The sequence below is a fragment of the Canis aureus genome, chromosome 37 (assembly GCF_053574225.1).
Source record: "Canis aureus isolate CA01 chromosome 37, VMU_Caureus_v.1.0, whole genome shotgun sequence".
Lineage (NCBI taxonomy): Eukaryota > Metazoa > Chordata > Mammalia > Carnivora > Canidae > Canis > Canis aureus.
In genome coordinates, this window is record NC_135647.1 from 3,092,368 (window position 1) to 3,116,721 (window position 24,354).

Sequence of the window (24,354 nt, forward strand, 5' to 3'; positions counted from 1 at the left end):
AGAGGGACAAAGGATATTGAATATTCATGCTGAAAGGAAGGGACACTCCTTCATATCAAACAAATGGACCTTCTACTTACCATGTGTGGCTTATTTTTAACATCAGACATGCCCCTCCCCCACTCCTCGGATGTCCACAGTTTGAGAGCTCTTATCAGAGGCATTTCTTCCTTTTGGGAAATTGGAACTGGTGCCCCTTCCAGGCACACAGCTCTGGGAGTGGGAGATGCCGCTGAGGTGGAGCTGCAGCAGGTGAAGGGATGTGGCCTTTAGGTGCAGGCTGACAACACATTCTCCTCTCTCATTTCTATTTTTCTTCTGTCAACTATGTGTGACTCCAGAACCAGGAGGGAAAGTGTTCTTCCTTAGGGGGTGATGGTCTTACCTGCACCACCTCCATCCAAACGTTCTGTGCTGCCCAAGGCCAAGCTGGAGGAATCCTGAGAGATGGCATCATTCCCAAGCTTCTAGAAAATTCAAGCACACAGCCCCAGCAAAGTGCATATTTATTTAAAATGTAAGAAAAGAAACAAAGCAGAAAATAAATGTCAACAAATAATGGCCCCTTTACTGTTGTCACACTGTGTCCCACCTCCCTGTGTCCCTGGGTGCCTGTTCCTGGGACAGAGCTTGGAGGAACAGGTTCTTTTCTGTGTTTATAATCAGGGTTCTGGGGTCTGGAGTGTGGCCAATGCCCCAAAATGATCCCCCCGGTGACAGGTACATGGGCTCAGGGGAAGCCAGTGAGCTTGGGGATCGTTCCTGTCTCCTGTGTTTTGTTTTTGTTTTCTTTTTTTGTGGAACACCTATAGAGGCTCTGCAGCCCCTGATGCTCCAAGCAACAAGGGTACTGACGCTCTGTGAGTTGACAGGATGGTCTCTCCAAGTTGAGTTCCCAAAATCAAAATTTGAAAGCAGTGGAAACCTTTTCAACTTCAATGTACAGGATAGGTAAAAAGGGACTGTAATAGGCAGGGCCTTTGTTGCCACTGAGACAGAACCACAAGACCACAAGACACAGATTTATCATTTAGGAGGCAATGGACGAACAGGCCAGAATTAATTTAAAAAACCTCAGAGCAGGGTGCTTGGGTCGCTCAGTCAGCTATGCATCTGCCTTTGGCTCAGGTCATGATCCTGGGGTCCTGGGATCGAGCCCCACATCGGGCCCCCTGCTCAGCAGGGTCTGCTTCTCCCTCTGCCCTTCATCCCAATCATGCTCTCTCAAATAAATAAATAAGATTAAAAAAAAAAAGAAACCCAAAAGCTTCAGGTGAAGGGGTTTATGACAGCAAAGGGGGGCAAGGTTAGACACCATCATCTCAGGGAAGGAGTGATAACTAGGGAAGCTAGGACTTGGCCTCTTCCTTGCAGTGCAGAAAGTCCACCTAAGAGGGAGGCATTTAAATACAAAAAGTTATCCTAAATGAAAAATCAAGGGTTTGCCTAATAAAATCTAAGTACTCTGTTGACAAAGACGGACTGTCTACATCCACCTTCTGTCTAGAAATATAAAGACAGTGGGCAGGTAGACCAGGAGGCTGATGACTCCTAAGGCAGCCTGGCCTTCGGCCTGTCCCTTCCTGCTCAACTCATACTTGTGCTTCTGACAAACCAGAAAAGCATGTATCTGGTGCCAGTTCCCAGCTTTCCACTAGTTTTGATGATACAGGAGGTGTTATCTGAAACACAGCTGAGATCTGACTTATGCATGACATTTATTGACTGGCCACAGCCATATACCAGCCAGGAGTGGCAGCTCCCGGGGAGGGCAAATACACTGCAGCAATTCTCAGGGCTCTCTCAGCAAGACTCTGGGAGTTCCCTTAGGGGAGGCTGCTGAGCAGGTCTCCGAGAAGAAATGTGCACATGAGTTCTACAGCTAGAATGGGCACACTGTTTGGTGTTCCTATGTTCCTAGAGACAAGTGATCCCAAGGAAAGGGAGTCCCGTGCCAGGGCTGCAGCCAGGAAGTCCCCACCTGGACCAGCAGGGGGTGTCCAAGCCCATGGACAGAGGGAGCAGTTCAGAGGCAGGGCCTCACCAACACTTGGCCTGGCATCCGACAGCCTCTAGAAGGCAGAGGCACGTGTAGTTGTGCTCAGATGCAGATAAGAAGGTGGACTATTCAAACATGGTCAGGATGAGACTATGTCAAGCAAGATGCCAGTGCACAGATTTAAGGAGACATCGCCTTTCAGCACCAGGTGGGCACCTGAGAGCCAATGCCTCCTTGCACTTTGCACCCTTGGCGCCTCGCTTGCCTGCATTAAAAATATAACCCAAGGAATAGTTTTTCTTTTTCCTTCCCAGCTTTCTGAGGTAGTTAACACAAAATACTATAAGGTCCATTGTTTTTGAGTGCAGGCAGCTGAGGAGGTGGCCCTAGAAGACAGGGCCTCTATGCATTCAGTACTTGTTATTTACTCTCCTTTGTTAAAAAATGAGAAGTGCCATAGCTTCACTTTCACGATTTTTTCCTTTTTTTTTTTTTTTTAAGATTTAATTAATTTATTTGACACAGAGAGAGAGGAAGCCCAAGCAGGGGGAGCAGGAGAGGGAGAAGGCAGCTTCTGGCTGAGCAGATAGCCTGATGTGGGTGGGGCTCAATCCCAGGACCCTGGGATCATGACCTGAGCAGAAGGCAGACGTTTAACTGACTGAGCCACCCGGATGCTCCGTCCTGGTTCTTTTCTTTTAAATACACGTATTAAATGTGAATAGTGTAAAGAAAATTATTCAAGAGAAGATTGAAGACACCATAAATTTTACCAACAGTATACTGACCAATGGGGCTTATGTTGCTAACTTTTATAAAGAATACAGTCATTTTAGAGGAAAATATTCTTTTACTAATTTTAAGGGTCTTTTTTTTTTCTTTTTTTAAGAAAGAGGCAGAGGGTGGGTAGAGGGGGAATCTCAAGCAGGCTCCAGATGCAGTGCAGAGCCCAACAGGGAGATTGATCCCACAACCCGGAGATCATGACCTGAGCCAAAATCAAGAGTCAGGCGTACAACCCACTGAGCCTAGGTGACCCTTCTTATACTTATTTTTGAAAACCTTTCCTAATATTTTATTATTCGGATAGAAAATCCTGACTGGTTTGAATTTTCAATACGGGTATACCTCATTTTATTGCACTTTGCTTTACTGCCTTTTACAGATACTGTTTTGTTTTTGTTTTCACAGGTTGAAGGTTTGTGGCATCACTGCACTGAGCAAGTCTATCACCACCTTTGTTCCAACAGCATTTGCTCACCTCACATCCCTGTGTCACATTTTGGTAATTCTTAACAATATTTCAAATTTTTCCATTATTGCTATATATGTCATGGTGATCTGTGATCAGTGATATTACTACTGTAGTTGTTCTGGGGTGCTATGTTTACTTATGGCCCCATAAGGCAGTAAACTTAATCAATAAATGTTGTCCATGTTCTGATTGCTCCATCAACCAGCCATTCCCCCATCTCTCTCCCTCTCCTCAGATCTTCTTATTTTCTGAGACACAACAATATTGAAATCAGGCCAGATAATAACCTGACAACAGCCTCTAAGTAAGTGTTCAAGTGAAGGAAGAGCTACACATCTCACTTTAAATCAAAAGCTAGGGATGGTAAAGCTTAGTGAGGAAGGCACATTGAAAGCTGAGAAAGGCTAAAAGCCAGGTCTCTTGTGGCAAACAATTACCCAGGTTGTGAATGCAAAGGAAAAGTTCTTGAAGGAAATTAAGTGTTATTCCAGTGAACACATGAATGATAAGAAAATGAAACAGCCTTATTGCTGATATGGAGAAAGTCTGAGGGGTCCAAACAGAAGATCAAACCAGCACAACTACCCTTAAGCCAAAGCTTCATCCAGAATCAGGCCTTGAATCTCTAAAGCTCCATGAAGGCTGAGAGAGGTGAGGAATCTGCAGAAGGAAAGTTTGAAGCTACTAGTGTGGATCATGAGGTTGAAAAGAAGCTCCAGAACCAAAAAATGCAAGGTGAAGCAGCAGGTGCTAATGGAGAAGCTGCAGCAAGTTCGCCAGAAGATCTAGCTGAGAGAATTAATGAAGGTGGCTACAGTAGAATACAGATTATCAGCGTAGACATACAGGCTTCTGTTGGAAGAAGATGCCATGTAGGACTTTTATAGCTAGAAAGAAGTCAATGCCTGCCTTCAAAGGATAGGCTGGCTATCGTTAGGGATTAACGCAGCTGTTGATTTGAATGCTCAGTCACCATTCCAAAAATCCTAGGGCCATTAAGAATAATGCTAGATCTACTCTCCCTGTGCTCTATAAACGGAATAACAAAGCCTGGATGACAGGATATCTGTTTAGAACATGGTTTACTGAATATTTTAGGTCTATTGTGGAGACCTCCTTTTAAAAAATTACTGCTCATTGACAATGCACCTGGTCACCCAAGAGCTCTGATGGAGATGTTGTTTTCATGCCTGCTGACACAATATCCATTCTGCAGCTTGTAGGTCAAGGAGTAATTTTAACTTTCAAGTCTTATTACTTAGGAAATACATTTTGTAAGGCTAAAGCTGCCATACATGGTGATCCTCTGATGGATCTGGGAAAGTCAACTGAAAACCTTCTGGGAAGGATTCACCATTGTAGATGCCATTCAGAACATTCATGATCCATGCAAAAAAAAGTCAAAATAGCAATATGAACAGGACTTTGGAAGAATTTGACTCCAACCCTCATGGATGACTTGAAAGTGTTCAAGATGCCAAAGGAGAAGTCACTGCAGATGTGGTGGGAATAAGAAGAGAACTGGGATGAGAAGTAGAGTCTGAAGATGGGCCTAGCATGGCTGCAATCTCATGACCACACTTGAATGAATGAGGAGCTGCTTCTTAGGGATGAACAAACCAAGTGCTTTCTTGAGATGGAATCTACTCCTGGTGAAGATGTGGTAAAGACTGTTGGAATGACAACAGAGGATTTAGATTATTACATAAACTTAGTTGATAAAGTAGTAGCAGGGTATGAGAGGATTCACTCCAATTTTGAGAGAAGCTCTACTGTGGGGAACAGGCTATCAAACAGCATCACATGCTACAGAATAATCATTTGTCAATGTGGCAGACTTCATTGTCTTATTTTAAGAAATTGCCATAGCCACCCCTGCCTTTAAGCAATCAGTCAGCAGCTGTCAACATGAAGGCAAGACCCTCCACCAGCAAGCTCAGATGATGGTTAGCTTTTTTTAATCAATAAAATATTTTAAAATTAAGGTATGTACATTGTTTTTTTAAGACACAATGCCAGTTGCACACTTAGCAGACTACAGTACGGTGTGAACATAACTTTCTATGTACTGGGAAACCCTGAAATTCATTTGACTCACTTTATTGCTTTATTGTGTTGATCTAGAACTGAACTTGCAATGTCTCCAGGGTCCACCTCTAAGGATTTTTATTATTGATGTTGTTTTAATCAAACACAAGATGGCGCCAAAAGCTCATTACTAGAAGCCTTGAACAACTGAGACTTCCAAACCATAAGAATTTTGTCACTTCAAGGCAATTTATGTATCAAATCCACAGCACATGGAAAAAACCCTCTAGCACTTCCCATCTTTCTACCAAAAAGCAGCTGTTCATCAGTGAAAACAGTGATAAAATAAACAGCTCGTTAGTGAAAACAGCACGTTTGTTGTTGTAAGAAATGCTATAAAATGGTTTGAAATTTAAACATTTCCTTGGGTGACTCACCAATGATATGATCGCAGTGTTTATTCTGAATTCTGACTAGGGAAGGCCACATGGTGCCTGTGTCGTCGAATTAGCAGAGGGCAATTAGTTACACGGTCCTCCCTTTGCACTTCCCTGAACCTTCTATAAGGGTCACTGAGTAAGAAGGGATCCATCACAAGGAAAGTACTGGATAACTAAGATTCTGGTGGGGTAAATGAGGTGCATAGCTGTAAAATCATGCGGGATGCAGGATTTAATGAAAAAAAAAATCAGCTGTTAAGTCAAATAAAACAACGCTCTACACCCTGGCATATAATACAGTTTAATAAATCAAGGATTCAATGGGGTGCATTGTTTTATTCTGATACTTCAAATAACAAAGATGAGCAATCTTCCTTTCTTTGGGAAATCCAGTTATATAAACAAAAAAGAGCTCAGATTCATGTACCAAACCCAAACTCTGGGCTATCATGGATATGCTGATCTTAGAGATCACACTGAAGCTATGATCTTTCAAGTAGCTACCAGGAGAAAGGAGAGATAATAGGGGGAAGGAAAAAACCCACAACGTCTATTTTAAAAGGTGTTCAAAGAATAAATGATGAATTTAGTCAGATTTGGAGAGAATAGGGCAATTTTTAAATGATCAAATTTTTCTTCATAGCAGTCTACAATATATCTCAATGATCAAGTATTCCATTAATTCTAACAGAATACCTTGACTTTCTTTCCTTTTGACTTTCAAATCTGGCAAGATGAAAAAACTGAAAGGCAGATCTACTTATATATAATTAGACTCTTGGTTTCAGGGGCACCTGGGCTGGGTAGCTCAGTTGGTGAAGTGTCTGCCTTTGGCTCAGGTCATGATCTAGGGTCCTGGGATGGAGCCCTGTGTAGCTCCCAGCTTGGTGGGGAGTCTGCTTCTCTCTCTCCCACGGCACTGCACCCCCACTCCGCTCATGCTCTTTCTCTAATAAATAAATAAAATCTTAAAAGAAAAAATCTGGTTCCAGTTTTTTTTTTTTTTTTTTTTTAAGGTTTTTATTTTTAAGTATTCTCTACACCATCCATGGGGCTTGAACTCACAGCCCTGAGATCAAGAGTCTTTGCTAGCCAGGAGCCCCCATGGTTTCAGTATTCTTATTTGCCTCTGGCAGCTCTATCTCTGGTCACCCTTAGGTCTCAGTTTGGATGCAACAGACTCTGTCTTCTCCCCAGATCTGAGTATTTCCCCACAACACCCGTCCCAGGCTCCTGACTTGCACGGGTAGACAAAGGCCAGCAGCCTCTCTCAGTCAGTGACTTATCTTCAAGCCCTGTGGCTCTCAGAGGAGTGGGCCTCCGTGACAGAGGGAAAACCCAGCCATGCCTCTGTAGCTCATGCTCTGGGTTCTTTTGGGAAAAGGCTTTGGTTTCGGATTTTTATTTAACTGTATGGGCTCCTTCTGGTCATCTCTCTCCGGTAAAAACTGAGAGGGGGCAGAGCCACAAAGACAATCAGGTCAGAAGGGGCCCCCCTCACCTTGTGTGCACTGGCCGCTCTTCTCTCCTGCTTGGCCTTCATCTCTGCCAGCAGACCGCTGCCCATCACCTGCACCCCATACCTGCGCCCGGCCTGTGGGCTGCTCTTGCTGTCACTGCGCTCCATCTTGCCCACGTCCTCCTCTTGGCCTTCCTCCAGGGAGTCGGGCGTTTTTATCTCCTCCACCCGCTCCGAACTGCTGTTGTGCTCCACTGGCTTCGTGTCCTTCCTGGGCATGTCCAGGGCTGGACTTCTCATAGCCCCTTTGGGCGAGGACGGCTCGTCTGTCATCAAGACCGTCGGTGGCCGCTCAGATTTGGATCGAGATTTGATTAAGTTGAGAAAGCCACTCTTCCGAGAGTCTCGCTTCTTCTTTTCATCTCCTCCTTCACCAAGCTCATGGGACTCTGAGCCTCTTGCTGAGGATCTCCTGTGATTCAAAAGAACAAATACTGTGGGGTTTGCTGTAATTATAGTTCTTGCAAGAATCAGTCAAAATACAAATAGGGAGATTGCTGCTTATCTAGCCATTCTGAAGCAGTAAAAATTTTCATTTGAGGGGTGCCTGGGTGGCTCAGTTGGTTATGCATCTGCCTTTGGCTTAGGTCATGGTCTCAGGGTCCTGGGATCAAGCCCCCTATAGGGCTCCCTTTTCAGTGGGGAGCCTGCTTCTTCCTCTTCTTGCTGTTCCCCCTGCTTGTACTCTCTCTCTCTCGGTGTCAAATAAATAAAATCTTTAAAAAATTTTTAATTTGAGCTATTGCGCTTGGTAAATAGTGTGAAATGTTATAGTCACAGGTCAGGAGATGGAGGAACCACCAATCAGGAATGGGAACCTGAAGGTGTAGGTGGTGGGCCTGGGGGGCAGAGATGAGGTATTTTTGTATCTAAATGTTCTAGTCAGTTGCCTCTCCACTTGTAAGAACTTCTAGTAAAGCTGGCTCCTCAAAGACACAAGTGAGGGATGGCCTAATTTAATTTGACTGCATTGATAAGGGCCAGGTTTCCCCAGTGTCACCTGAAGTCCTTGCATCATCACTAAAATCACATCTGAAATTCCACCCTTAGTGCTTGACTCAAACAAGAATGTGGGTCCTTACTTAAACATAATACCACTGAAAAGGGTAACAGAGAGGGTAAGCTCTTCATTCTGTATGAAAGAGAATATTCAGGAATGGGGGAATGGGCAGGGAAAGAGCAACTCAAGGGGCCAATTAGAGGTCTCATTGGTTCCTTTCACTTAGAACTGGCAGACACAAACCCCATTAGGTCCTCTGTGTCCCCGGTGACATCACGGCCAAAGGTTTAAAGAAAAAACTAAGGGAGGGAAAGAAAGGCAAAAACAGCCAAGTCTGGAAGCCTAGAGAACTGAGAGTGAAAACAGACTTAATGGACACGGGAAAGCTGTCCTCTGAAGTGCTGGTAAGAGAGGGGAGAGGCATGGGTTTGCACGGAGCTCCAGGCACCCCTGGAAACAGAAGTGAAGGGGGACTCCAGACAGGGAGAGAGCCAATAGCCCATTCACTAAACCGTCAGATCCTCTCCCCAAACCAGAGACCAAAACTGCCCCTTCGCACCCTTTAGGGAGGGCGAGGGGCAGCAGGACAGCTGAGCAACGTGTGCCATCCTGAACACAGGTAGGTTCAGGGGGAGGGCTGCTGACTGTGGTACCTCACAGTAGACCTCTTTGTCCTAAGGATTATTTTTGGCTAATTAAGAAGTGGCAGACACCAGAGAAGCTCTGAGAACAGAAGTTGCTGTTTTGGAAGAGATGTTTATAAGAGAAATCTCCATTCATAAGGGTGTGTTCCTCTCAGCAGCAGGAAGAGATAACTACATTTCTGGAAACTTATCAATGGAGAGGGTATGGCCCTAAATGTGCATAACCACCTTACCCTGTTTATAGGCCTTTTTCTGGTAATCTTCCCACACTTGTTCCCCGTCCCCTATCCCAACATCTTTCTTTTGTCTTTAACTGAAAATGGTATTTCAGGTGGTAGCTTGAGCCATTTTGCGGGAACTACTCAGTTTTTCTAAGTCTCTCCCATGCATATAGGAGGTGTCCATGTTCTTGAACTTCTTTCTCCTGTTAATCTTTTATTATAGGAGTGTCTCAGCCAGGAACCTAGAAGGGTAGAGAGAACATGATCTTCCCTCCCCTACAATCACAAGAAAGCCTGCGTATTGGGGCAGTGATACTCCCAGCCTCTTTCTCTCATTATGGATCCCAAAAGGGGACAGCCAGGTTTAAGCCCTCCAAGAAGGAGATCAAATTTCCCAACAAGCTCAAGAGAAATGACCCAAAGACTCTGATAATCAGGGAGACCCTCGCCCAACCAAATGGTCCAAGAAGGGGACCCTAGAGTGAAGTCCATCAGTCAGTAAGCCCTACTTGTTGCCAGGTGAACTGGAGGGTCCCCACACCCTTGACCCAGCCCATCCCAAAGAAGTCGCTGAATGAGAAAAGATTCAAGGACAGACACACAACACAGTGGATAAGCGACATAAGCAGGAAAGTTTATTAAACCAAAAGTATACTCTTGAGGGTGCCTGGCTGGCTCAATTGATGGAGCAGGCAATTCTTGATCTCAGGGTTATGAGTTCAAGCCCCACATTGGATGGAAAGGTTACTTAAAAATAAAGTCTTTAAAAAACAAAACTAAGTACACTCTTGAGATTTGAAAGTAGATAAGGTTAAGAGAGAGCCAGCTGTGGTGTATGCAGGTGTTTGGGGTTCTATTTTATATGTGCAGTTAACAAGAGAGTAGAATTCATAATTTGGCACAGGGAAGCAGAGTTTCCCACCTTTTCTTCTTAACTTGCTCAGGGGTTTCCTATCATGGCCCTGCCATCTTGGGCCTGTCTGGTGTGATCCAGCTTCTCATGGACTGCTGCCAGGACAGGCCTCATACCTTCCCCACAGCTGGCCACCAGGCATCCCCTTAGAGCCTCAATGCTTCTAAGACATCAACTTCCAATAGCTCACTTGTGTCCTATTTCATTTCAAATAAAAGAGGAAAAAAACAAACAAAACAAAAACCTGTTGTGCCATCAGATATGCGTAACAGGAAAATGTGATAGTGGGAGTGTAACACTCTAAGTTGGAAGATACAGCTGGAGAAATCTCCCAGACAGTGAGGAATAGGGGGTTGGGTAATAGAAGGAATGAGAAAATGAAAGAGAAAAGATCAAAATAAAATAAAACAAAAATTAGTGTATTAATAGAGAAAACACATAATTTGAATAATGGATGTTTTTTAAAAAAGAATACAGAGAAAAGGGAAGAAATTATGAAAAAAAAATTTCAAGGAAAATTCCAGAACCAAAGGATATGAATTTTCAGATTGAAATGGCTCATGAGTGCCTAGCAAATGGGTTCAAACAAAACAAAACAAAACAAAACAAAACCTACCCAGAGCCAATCATCATACATTTCTGGGAACAAAGAGAAAATCCTCAATGTTTCCAGAAAAGACTAAAAACAAAAATATGTAACAAAGGATCAGGGCTCATGAGGACTTTGGATTTGTATGGGCCAAGGCCAGGCTGCCTCGAGATGGGCTGCTTTGGCATGGAGATTATTTTGAGTCAAAATGTCATCAAAACCTGACAGATTCCAGAAAAGCTCCTTACCTCCTCCTTGACTGCCTGAAAGAATTTAGCTAGAGGACCTGCTCCAGGAAGAGAGTTGTCAGCATAGAGAACTACATTACACTATGAGCTAGGGGTGGTGGATGGGGAAGAAGCTAGCAAGGCCTATTGGATCAAGGTCCTCCATGTCCCACTACCTAAGTGGCCCTGCAGACATGTGCTTCCCGAACATTTACTCTTCCTGAGAATTGTATTCTTTCCCTTTGGAGTCCCAGACTGTGGCTCCCTTCTTAGTTCAGAATCACATATATGCCTCATTCTGCCTGACGGTCTTTAGAATTTCATGTCTGAGTGGCTTCCTGTATGTACACAATTATATGTTATTCTATCCTGTTACTCTTCCTCATGTCAATTTGATTCTAAGTCCAGCCAGAAGAACCTTGAAGGGGACTGGAAAATATTGCTCCCTGACAGATTCTTATAGCAACAATAGAAGTTAGAAGGTAATAGGACCAGGTTTTGAAGATTCTAAGATGGATTCGATCTAGGATTCCATACGTAGTCACACTGTTAATCAAAATGAAAGACATATCTGCGAGTCTCCAAAATACCCCTCTCAAGCTGCCCTTCTCAGGAAGCAACTAGAGGAGGTCATCTGCCAAAACAGGGGAATCAAAGAAGGAAGGAGAAGAATTAGGCCAAAGGGAGCAGAAAAAGGACGCAGGTATGCAGCACAAGGAAGCCTCCAGCAGACAGAGACAGGAGGTGGCAGGGCCATAGCAGGGAACTGGGCCCAGATGCCACATGGGTCAGGTAGGTCAGGCAGCCATGAGGGATGTGTTCCAGGAGATGAAACAGAAGATACCTGAACACGTGGAGAGGAGATTAATACCTTTCTTGCAGATGTATGGGACACGGCAGTGGACAGGAATATGCAAAAGTAAGCATATGTAAAGGAGATGATTATTAACTACAGTGAACATAAAACACTGTAAAGGAGAGCAAACCCAAAGATAATGTAACTCAGTCATGAATATTCACAAGGAAAAGAGTGTGTGTGTGTGGTGAGGGGTGGGGGTGGTTAGCAGCAGGGTCACAGTGTATCAGAGCCAAATTATCATCCTCTACAGTGAGAAGTTAAGTCATGCTTGCTTTTTAAATCTGAAAAACAGGAAAGAGCAAAGAATGTTATTAAAAAATATGGAAGCACAAATAAACAGCTAAGGGCATAGGAATTAAATGCCTCTGGGGAATAGGTAGTGGAGAAAGAAACAATGGAATTTGTTTTTCTGTCTTTGTAGAACATCTGGCATTTTAAACTACAAGCATTTATAAGTTTGACTGTCAAATGTTCTTCATACTACCTGCAGATTTTACCCATGCCTAGCCTTTTACATATCAAACTGACAGTCTGTTTTTATATAACAAAATGAAATGAAAAAATGAACTTCTGGTAGATTCCATCATTATTTGATGAAAATTTACTTCTACTTCTCTTTGTGCTTCGAACATACTCCCAGAGCAGTATCTTTGCAAAAAGTAGATTTTATACCTTCTAAAATTTGCCCAACTTTCCTCCAGAGCCTGTTACAGAAAAAGGCATCATAAGGATGCAGGAAATCACACGGAGGCAGGTAAAAATGGTTCAGATCAGATGTGCATACACCTCTCCACTAACGTACCAACTTTTGATGTTTAGGAGGAGGCGAGCCTGCAACGGTGTCTGAAGTTTGTAGGGATATAGGCCAAGACTGTCTCAATTCATTCAAGCAATTGTGACTAAAGGCAGACTATATATTACAATCTGTGCCAGACACTCAAGTTATAACGAACAGTAAGACCTGGGGGTTGCTTCTGAAGAACAAACATTCTCGGGGGGAAAATGATTGGAGAGCAGATCATTAAAAGGGACTTTCCCATTTTGCTCTGGTTATGCTGGCATGTGGTGACTGCTTGAATCTTTTACACTGAGGACACATCCGTCCATTCCTCATACCATACAAAATGGGAAGAAATGCTCAAAGGATTATGTGTGCTCTAACAGATGGGAGCAGAAGATGAAAAAAAAAAAAAAGGCTTTGAGTCAGCAGCAGAGAAAGAGCAATTAATTGGGGGTGAGGGTGGGGAAGGGGCAGTCACATGACAGCTTCAAAGAATAAATGACATTGAGGCTGGTTCTTGAAGAATGGGAGCATAGACTCTTTCCCTAGAATGCCAAGCTTCAAGGCCAGTGTCAAAGAAGACAAATAATTGGGTCCTGAAGCTCCTAACGTGCAGTCAGTTATACTGTTATGGATATAACAACCTCACTTATTTCTACCTCACCATCCTACAGAGGCAAGATAAGGCACATCAATCTACAGAATGGACCAGTTTCTTTCCTACCTGAGCCCAGCCTGCCCAGTCTTCCACCATCGGCTTATCACTATGGTTTCAATTCATTGCTGAATTTGGTATCTCAAAGTGAAGAATACTTCACAAACACTTATCCACATTAAGAGTATATTTAGGGATAGATCTGCATTTAGTTGGGAATTAAATAACTTGGTACAAATCATGCTGAATGCTGGAAGTGTTCTGGGTTAAATAACTATTAACAGAAGTTCATAAAAGGATTATCTTTTAAGGTAACACCACTTAATAAGAAAATAAAACAATCTCATTTTGATGCTGTCTGTTGAAGCTGGGCCATTTAGCAGTCATATAGGGTCCCCACATACACCAAATTACTAGTGAGGAGAACTTAGAAATTAAGTCATGTCACCTGTCAAAGTTCACTGCCCTGGAATAGTCACCCAGATGTCAGTGGTAAAGCTCTAAAAAAATACCTTGATGTGTTCTGTGGTTTATGTCAGAATAGTACAATAGTTCTCAAACCTGAGCATGTCTCAGTGTAGCTTATCAAAGTACAGACTGCACGGCCCCACATCCAGTTTCTGATTCAGTGGGTCTGGGGAAGCAGCTTGAGAATTTGCATTTCTAGTAAGTTCCCAGTTGACCGTGAGATTGCTGGGCATGAGTTAACGTTTTGCGAGCCATCAGAACAGTAAATCCCAAGTAATATATAAAAATAAGATAAATAAGCCTTGGCACTGTAAGTTTAATTGCAACTTAGTAAACTTAAATGTGCATTAAGCAGTATTATGAGTGAAATGACTCTGAACTCACTTGGAATCCATTTTGGTCACCTTCTTGGTGAAAAATTCATCCACACCTTCATCCACTCTCCCCATAAGACTGTTCTGTTCACCATCTTGAGGGACTATGCTGGCAGCGCAGACCTGCAAGTCAAACATGCAAAGGTAACTCACAGGCAACTTCATTCCACCAAGCGTACGTCACATTCCAGGCATGGTGATAAAGGCATGGAAGGACAAGGCCTGTGTACTGGAAGGCAGGCCTGTGTACAACCATGACAACGGAAGAAAGAAACAAAAGCGAGGCCGTGTACTATAATACAAAGCCTAGTGGAGGCTTGGTGCTGCTGGGTATGTGGGAAGCCCCTCACCCTTCCAGGCTGTGAAGCGCCAAGTGCCCCTTGCAGGTGATGGTAAGGGAAAATGAAACACGTGCTAGATTCTGAGACTGGAGATAATTCCAGTGGCCAGAGGCCAATGTAGTGTGGGTGGGATTAACTGCTGAGTACAAATGCTGGCAGATGCTAATAGGGGCCACTCCAACCAAACCCCCTCCCTCACTTCCTTTCTTTCTGGGGGGCAAGAATCCTCACTTTGAGGTATGAATACTTGCTTGTTTAACCCACATACCACAATTCTATTTCCTTGCCTATGATGGGTGGGTATGGAATATGATATAATTCTGATCAGTGTGATATAAAGGAAATCTGCTAGGGGCTTATGAGCAGGTCGTTCCTGTAGAGGAAAGAATGTATTTTCCTGCATGGTTTAAGGGAGGATGTGACGTCTGAGCCACAGCAGCCATATGGGGTTCAAGAGAAGGCAAGCCTGAGGACAGAAGCCAATATGTGGAGGATGACAGAGGAGAGGGCAGAAAACACCTGGGTGCTTATGCTTTGCTGCTGAATAAGCCAGTCCTTTATTCTGAGACTTCTGGATTTTTTGGTAGGTGAGAAAAATCGGTATTTCTACTTAAGTCATTTTTAGTTTGTAACACTTGTTATCTCCAGCTGAACGAATACTTCCCAATAATACATGGACTTATGGTGAATAGCCTTGAATCTTATGGAATTTAGTTTGTAGGTGAGAGCCCACAAAAGAGGGGCACGGCCCAACCTGAATTTTGTTCAGATGATTCTAGGGCAGCGTGAAGGATATACTAGAGAAGCCAGGGATTCTATGTAGGGGAAACTGTTCAAGAACACAAAAGAGAGATTCCTGTAATAGTCTAGTCTAATCTGGAGGAGATAAGGAGCAAATTTAGTACTGGAGATATGAGAATACAAAGAAAGGAGTTTGTCTCAGAGGAGGTTGAAGTTTCTATGCTAGGAGAATGGGAGCATGGTTCTAGGGAACATAGTTCAAAGACCAGATGTGGGAAAAGAAATGATGAGGCCAATTTTTGCCAAGCATTTGAGGTACTGTGGGAAACCCAAAGTCAGGCATCCAGCAGACACTTGAAAGCTTGTGTCTCAGGAGAGAAGTTATTCGGAAATCATTTACCAAGTTAGCATTTCTCTTTGAATGGACAACTCATAGTGAGCTCAGTCATGTGTCTGATTTGTGTCTGCAATGGTGTATTAAGTTAATATTTCACACCAACAGATTGTAGGCCCTTGAGAAAGAATGGGTATCTTGCTCATTCCTTAGGGCGCAAGGACAAATTCTCCTAAGGTTGAGATTATCTGATCTGAATGTCTTGCCAGACTGGGGGGCAAGGGGGGGACGGGGAGGTGGGGGTGGCTTTCTGTAATCTTGATTTGCAAGAGTCAAGTTGCCTAGGGGGGATCTTGGCTCATGTCCATGTCTACTTATGCGCCAATTTAAAGATAAGGCCAATCATTTGCTTTAAGCAATCATCCACTTCACTCACTGGGAAATCTCCATTATGAAAATGAATTGAGTGTTTGAGTTCATGTTTGTGAACAGCTGAAAAGTGAGCAGCAGATAGCAGATGAAGACAAAAGAACCCTGTGAAGTGTGAATAACAACAATTATACTTCACATCTGAATGATGCTTTATATTGGAGCAAGGTTTTCCTATGTATTATAATAGAGCAGAGAATCAGCAAAGTTCTATAATTCAATTATGGGGAGAAAGCAGCTCTCTGAGTAACTTCTATCACAAAAGATACAGTAACACAGAACTTGCTTGTGTTAGCATTTCTCCTTTTGTAAAAGAACGGAGAATGGGGTCTCTACAGTAATCATGGCTCCTGGTGTTTGTGTAATGCCTGGTAGTTTATAGGAGTGTCTTGCACATTAGGATTTCATCTTCGCATCTACTCTTTACGCTGAAAAGGAAGGACAGTTTTGACTTAGTTTCTGGCTAGTCACAGATCAAACGGGGGCTCAGATGGTGGGGGACACCCTGACCAATGGATGAAGAGGGGCTAACACGGGGCTTCTTCCAGCACACTCATGGTTCCCTTTCGAGGCCCCCTTTCAAATTCTCCCTCCCATTTTGAGAAAAAAAAATTACTTTTGACTACCATAAATTTCTCCTGTAAGCCTTTTCCTTTCTTTCGAGATGGAATTCTGAGCTAACACAAAAAGCCTTCGGGGGTCAGGGAGAACGTCAGCGGGTTTCAGAGATGGAGGCACACAGGGCCCTGCAAAGCCATCTGCTTTCGCAGGATGGACCAGCTTTCAGGGCTCAACAGAGCTTGAGGCAAAGCCCCCAGTCCAAGCCTGTCCTCTTAGAAATGAAGACACTGGGCACAGAGGGGTGACGGCAAGTCCAGGTCACCAGGAAATCTTCAATGAGATGTGGTTTGAAATGCATCTGTTAGAACAGGAAGTGGAGGTGTCAGCAGCTTGTACAAAGAGCAGCAGAAAAACCAAACACAGAAACGAAACACAGTTTGTCGGAACAGTTCAAGGGTAAATACACACGCTATTTGGGCTCAATTTCTAGCAAAAGGAAAGGAAAGGACATAGAGACATCAGAAGTTCTCCGAGTCCCATCTGACTGTGGTCTTTCTATCAAGGAGCATACGTTTCAGACTAAAAAGTGTGGCATCATTATTCGAAAGAGAAAGCAGAAATCTCATCCCTGAGCTGGCTGGAACAGACTCCATCTGCATGCACAGAACGGCTCCTGCAAATAAAATAGGGCATCAGAATGGCTGTTGTAGGATTTCTAAGAAATCAAGAAGGTAGACTCGGCCCCTCTAGCGTATGAAAACATGCTAAAAGGATAATTTGTGAATGCCTAGAAGATAAGCCAGTGATTATGGAGGCTAATCCATCCTCCGTCAGGGTGATGAAGATGAATGCGCGAAGGAAACACAGTGTGTGGTGCACCTGGATTCTGACAAGGCGGCTGCCAAATCTCTCATAACGTCTCCACAGGCTGGAGGGAGAGAGATTGGCAGGAAGGAAGGACGATTAGTATTTTATTGGTAACTCTGAACACATACACCCAGAGAGTGCTAATTAGTGAGCTGAATAATCATGCAATCTTACACGCATACACAGTAAGAATCATGGAGAAGTGAGAGCTTAGCAATCAAGTTAGGAAATAAAGAACCCAAAGGACATAAAATGAAAGATTAGACAAAAATTAATGAATTTGAGAGGAGCAAGAAAACTAAAACCTATCTCTTCGAAAAAAGGACTAATAAAGGAAACAATCTTCTAAAATTAGGAGAGAGGCATTAAAATCGATCAGAAATGGAAAAAATGGGACATAGCTATGGTTCAGGAGATTAAAAAGTTAGAGGAATTCTATAAACAACTAAAGGAACAATGAGACGAAGTGGATGATATCCTAGAAAAATATTGAGGGCCAAAATGGTCTCAAGAAGAACTAGGTAGTCTGATTAGATCCGTAATAAAAGAAATAAAATCCCTAGAAGAGGAATCTACAAATCAGCCTCACCTGCACTCATACAACACATCAGGCCCAGAGGGCTTCCCTGGAGAGGAACAGGCAATCTCTATTATATACAAACTAGTCCAGAAAAGAGGAAATGAGAGCTGCCAAACTAATTTTATGAGAATAGTATAACTTTGAAACCCAAAGTAGATAGATAGTCTAGACAAGAATAAGAAAAACTATTATATATGCACAAGAATTAAGACAATAAAACAAAAACCCTGGGGTGCCCGGGTGGCTCTGTGGGTGAAGTGCCTGCCTTCATCTCAGGTCATGATCTCAGGGTCCCAGGATTGAGCCCTACGTTGGGCTCCCTGCTCAGGGGGGAGTCTACTTCTCTTTCTGGCTCTGCTCCTCCCCATGCTCATGGTGCTCCCTCTCACTCTCTCTCAAATAAATAAATAAAATCTTTAAAATTCCAATAAAATATGGCAGACAAAGCCTAGCAGTATATTAAAACAAAGTAAAAATATACATCAGAACCTAATACAACACTGTATGTTAATTATACCACAATTTTTAAAAAGTGAGAGTATCATGAGTCTTATCAAGAAGGTATACCATTAGAAAGGTCTGTTATTGTGATTCACCACAATAGCAAGACAGAAGAGAAAAATAAATGATCAATTTCTAGAAATGCTGAAGAAAAAAAAATCAAATTAAATCACTATTCACTGAGAAAAAGATTAGCAAACTAGGAAGAAAACTTTAACAGTGGGATCCCTGGGTGGCGCAGCGGTTTGGCGCCTGCCTTTGGCCCAGGGCGCGATCCTGGAGACCCGGGATCGAATCCCACATCGGGCTCCCGGTGCATGGAGCCTGCTTCTCCTTCTGCCTATGTCTCTGCCTCTCTCTCTCTCTCTCTGTGTGACTATCATAAATAAATAAAAAAAAAAAAAAAAAAAAAAAAAACTTTAACAGTAACAGCAGAAACTGCTACATGCCTACCCAGTCTCCGTATCAAACTCTGACTTAGTTGGAGTATCCATCTGACCAAGTGAAACACATTATCTTCTCAGATGCTCTTGTACCTGGGGCTGGAAATATGGCTCATTTCTGGACAGTGACATGTAACAAGTATACTAGGATTCAGGGGTAAGTTCAAATATCCTGAAAATATCCTGATGGATGTAACCCCTTATTCTCTAAAATATGATTATAAATACAGAAGATTATAGGCCTTGCCTGAGAGTAAGACCAATACCAAGACCAAGACCACCCAGATGGTACAGGTATTAAAAAGTGAATACATCCACTCTTACCACTTTTACTCAACATAGTACTGGAAGACCTAGCCATAGCAATCAGACAAAAGAAAGAAATAAATGGCATCCAAATTGGAAAAGAAGTAAAACTTTCACTAACATGATACTACATATAGAAAAAACCCTAAAGATGCCACCAGAAACTACTAGTATTGATAAATGAATTCAGTAACGTCACAGGATACAAAATCAATAGACAGAAAAGCATTGCATTTCTATACTCTAATAATAAAGTAGCAAAAAAGAGAAATTAAGAAAATAGTTCCGTTTATAATTGCAATGAAAAGAATAAAATACCTAGGAATAAACTGAACCAAGGAGGTGAAAGATCTAAACTCTGAAAACTATTTAACACTGGTGAAAGAAACTGGAGATGATACAAACAAATGGAAAGATATTCCATGCTCATGGACCGGAGAAACAAATATTTTTAAAATGTCTATACTACCCAAAGCAATCTACATATTTAATGCAATTCCTATCAAAATACCAGTATCATTTTTCACAGAATGAGAATAAATAATCCCCGAATTTGTATGAAACCAGAAAAGACCCCTTGTAGCCAAAGCAATCTTCAGAAAGAAGAACAAAACTGGAGATATCACTTTCCCAGATTTCAAGATACACTTTAAAGCTATAGTCATCAAAACAGCATGGTACTGGCATAACAACAGATACATAGATCACTGAAACAGAATAGAGAGCCAGAAATAAACCCATGATTCTATGGTCAATTAATCTTCAACAAAGGAGGTAAAAATATGCAACGGGAAAAAAACAGTCTCTTCAACAAATTTTGGGAAAACTGGACAGCTACACGCAAAAGAATGAAACTGGACCACTTTCTTATACCACACATACAAGTAAACTCAAAATGTATCAAGGACCTAAATGTGAGACTTGAAACCATAAAAATCCTAGAAGAGAGGAAAGACAACAATTTCTATGACATTGGTGATAGCATTTTCTAGATATGACTTCTGAGGCATGAGAAACAAAAGCATCAAAACAGAAAGCTTCTGCACAGCAAAGGAAACAATCAACAAAACTAAAAGGCAACCTACGGAATGGGAGAAGATATTTGCAAATGACAAATCTGATAAAGGTTTAATATCCAAAATAGATTAAAAAAAAAAGAAAAACTTCTACAAGTCAACACAGAAAAAACAAACAATCTAGAAGAAGAGACATGTCTCCAAAGAAGATATTCAAATGGCCAGCAGACACATGAAAAGATGCTCAACATCACTCATCATCAGGGAAATAAAAATCAAAACCAGGTTATCACCTTACACTTGTCAGAATAGTTAAAAATCAGAAACACAAGAAGCAACAAGTGTTGACAAGGATGTGGGGGAAAAAGGAACTCTTGTGTGCTGTTGGTGGGAATGCAAACTGGTACAGCCACTGTGGCAAATAGTATGGAGGTTCCTCAAGAAGTTAAAAAAAAATTACCACATAATCCAGTAATTCCATTATTGGGTTTTTTGTCCAAAGAAAATGAATTGGCTTTTGTCCAATTCAAAAAGATGTATGCACCCCTATGTATATACCAGCATTATTTACAATAGCCTAGATATGTAAACAACCCAAGTGTTCACTGATGGACAGACAGGAATGGGATATTACTCAGCCATTAAAAAGAATGAAATTGTGCCATTTGCAATGACATGGATGGAGCTAGAGTGTACTGGGGTAAGTGAAACAAGTCAGTCCAAGAAGACAAATACCATATGATTTCACCCATATGTAGAATTTAAGAAACAACACAAATGAACAAAGAAAAAAAGACACAAACCAAAAAACAGACTCTTAACTATGGAGAACAAACTGATGGTTCCCAGAGAGAGGTGGATGGCGGGATGAGGGAAACAGGTGAAAGGGATTAAGAGTACATTTATCACGATGGGCCCTAAGTAATGTATAGAATTGCTGAATCACTATACTGTACACCTGAAACATAATACGGTATGTTAACTCTACTGGAATTAGTTTTGTTTTGTTTTGTTTTGTTTTGTGAATACTATCAGTGGATGAATAAATAGAAGTGTAGTAGTTAGAAGGAAGGAGGTGATATGATCCTGCAACTTATTCAGAAAAGAGTAACAAAAACATAAATGGACTACAGATAGTGTCATATGAGGAACAACAAAAAAAAGCTGAGGACATTTAAATCGGCGAAGGAAAGACATATTAATAACCCACATATATCTGTAAGTCTGCTAAGTCTCCTTAAAAGACATGTGTCACACCACATATAAGAACAAGATGGCCAGGTTATAATTATAAAGGCAGATTTCAGCAACATATAAAAAATAATAAGCTAACTACTGGAGCTTCTAGGAAATGGCTGCTTCTGAGAGGTCGCTAGAGGCAGAATGGTCAACTACTCTGGCTGCCTAGAGATCTTTAAGTCCTTGATGAGGAACCGGACAAGATGACATGGCAACTCCTAGCCTGGTGATATCATGATTTGAAGCAAATGGGAGACAGCTGATTACCCAGAATTTATGTTTTCATTACAGTTGGTTTGTTTCATCACTGGGGCCAAGTTGTGTAGGGCCATGCCAGAAACTGTGGCATAGTAACGCTGACAGACCGTGTAGAGCAAAGCCACTGTATGATATGTAATTGTAATTCAGAGGATGATTGTAGGCAGATGAATTACTTGCCCTGAGCTTCATATTCCCTTGAACAATGAGTCAATAGTCTGTAAAACTCCTTCCAGTGGAGATGAGCCTAGTTAGTGGCCATCAGAACCAGAACTGGGCAGGTTTCCTGAATCTCACTCCAATATTCTTTCATTCTTCAATGCAGATGCATCTTCCTTTAGAGAAAACTTTTTCCCTATGGTTACACCAGGTGAAGGCAGCAGAAGCAGTAGCTAGCTGGCAGCGGAGGGGTAGGAAGACTGGGTGGGCACTCCTGCTACACCTGCCTGCCGGGCGTCATAGTTAGAATGTGTCTGTTGGGTTCACTTGCAGGCAGGCAGCCACTCTGCCAAGCTCTGGCTAATGGTGTCACTTTCAGACCTGGTCCATCAAACCTGGGTGTGACCCTGATCGCGTCACGTCACCCTCTTAGCTGACTGGATGGGAATCCAAGGACCAAAGAGCAGATGAAAGCAGCCTGGGTCTCTGAATGACCATCGTGGGGTCCTCAACCAGGCATACCCACAGTGGACCATGATGTGAGTGAGACACATTCCAAAATATTAGAGACCTGGCATTACTATCCACTCCTGCCACACACACATTTCTCTCTGTCACCTGCTGTACTCATTCTACTGGTGCATTTTGGTGCCTTTGAAAATAGCACTGCCATTTTTTATTTACCCACGTGAAGCTCTCGTCTCCAAAGCAGACATTCTAAAAGTCATTTCTACTAAGAAAATAATTTTTGAATACAAATTTTTATAAAATAGTTGGGCTTGCTCCTTAATAAACATGAGTAAAACTCCCCCACAGTAGAGTAGCAAAGGGTGATATGAATCCATTTCTCGGGATTTTTTCTCTTCCTCCTCCATTTCAGTGTCAGGGACACAGGGAAAAGCAAATATTAATATAGTAAATAGAGTTAATACTAATAAAATGGAAATAGTAACTTTGAGGAACAATGTTTACATTTAATAAGATTGTATATGTTTATTCCATTTATTTGTCATGATGACTCAATGATGTGGGCAGTGTAAGGATTTTGGAAGCAGGCTGGCTCAGGTTCAGAAAGATCCCATGTCCAGACACACACTGCCAGGGAAAGGGGGAACCTGCCAGCTGAATCTCACATCCTCTCACTACTGTGCTCCAAGATTAAATTTTACAGACTAATCAGCCATAATGTAGTGTTTAAGAATTCATATATATATATACATATATATATATATGTATATATATATATGAATGAAATAAAGGAAGAAACTGGTATACTTTATCTCTAGTTATTAAAAATAATTTTTTTTAGAGAGGTTCAGTAAAGACTTGAAACATATAGGTAAAATATCTAGATCAATTATTCATAAGATGTCAGTGTAGAAGGATTGTATTTGACCAGAAGATTACATTTCTACTTAGCTTCCTTTTTTAAAATAGTTATTTACTCTTCATATTTACATAGATATTTGTATATTTTTGGCACAAGAGTCAAGTTACTAGTATTTTTTTGGCCCAGGAAAAACTGACATGTTGGCATTTAGTTTAGCCTTGTGTGCCATAAGAAGTGAATATTTGGCCTTTGTCCTGGCTCGTGATAATTTCTAAAACCTTGAAATTCCCTGAGTGAGAGAGCTAATAGGAACATCTTTTGCTATTTATAACGAGCCCCTTGCAATCATTCCGAGTTTATGATAAAGCAGGTGAGTCTTGGTGGGCCTCCAGGCAGCTTCAGGATAAGGGCTAGTCATCAGAGAAACCAACCACATTAGAGGAGGGCTGTACCTTTCACCCCCATCCCTGGCCCTGGGAAGGAATAGGACCTGGTGACAGAGCTAGTCACCAATGACCACTTGATTGATCATGCTTACTTAACAGAACCTCCATGAAAGTGATGGGCTTTGGAGAGCCTCGAGGTTTGGCAAACCCATGGAGGTATAGGGAGGGTGGCTCACCCAGAGAGGGGCGTGGAAGCTCCCAGCCCTTCCTCTTCCTCCCTTACCTCACTCCGCACATCTCATCCAACTGGCTGTTCCTGAGGTATATCCTTTACAAAAAACCAATAATAACATGTAAAGTGTCTTGGGTTCTGTGAGCCATTTGAGCAAATTATCATACCTAAGGAGAGGGTTGTGGGAACCTCCCTTGGATTTATAGCCAGTTGGTCAGAATACAGTGGACACCCTGGGACTGGTGTCTGAAGTGGGGGTGCCCCTGAGCCCTAAAACGTGGGGTCTGTGTTATCTCCAGGTGGTGTCAGGTGAACTGAATGGGAGGACACTCAGTTGGTGTCCAGAGTTGAAGCATTAGTTGGTGTGTGTGTTGTGGGGGGCAGGGAGCACCCACATATTTGTCAGAAATGGTAAAGTAAAAAGGAAAAAATAAATAGCCACACCTTGGCTTTGAACATTCTGATACTTAGAAAAGCTCAGTAGGGGAATCAGAAGCCAAGAGCAAGCTCTAGAAAAGTTAAAATAGACTTAGGATAGATAGAGTCTACTCAATCCTAGCAAAACAAAAACAAGACAATATTAAAAGATTATTGCTACTAAATACTAGTGAGAGAGATAAACAATAATCCCCTCATTCTCAGCTGAAAATGTGGCCACT

The 24,354-nt window shown here is 42.2% G+C and overlaps 1 protein-coding gene across 5 annotated transcripts in view; it reads right to left on the reverse strand.

The window, feature by feature from the left end:
• The window catches only part of CARMIL1 (capping protein regulator and myosin 1 linker 1), a 312,186-nt gene that overhangs the window by 14,362 nt on the left and 273,470 nt on the right, over positions 1-24,354 (reverse strand). For all 5 annotated transcript variants that reach the window (XM_077886140.1, XM_077886138.1, XM_077886139.1 and 2 more), the window contains exons 32-34: positions 13,983-14,095; positions 7,224-7,653; positions 386-467 (exon numbers count right to left, since the gene is read on the reverse strand). In XM_077886140.1, coding sequence (XP_077742266.1) covers positions 386-467; positions 7,224-7,653; positions 13,983-14,095 — 625 coding nt within the window. The remainder of the gene's footprint in view (positions 1-385; positions 468-7,223; positions 7,654-13,982; positions 14,096-24,354) is intronic.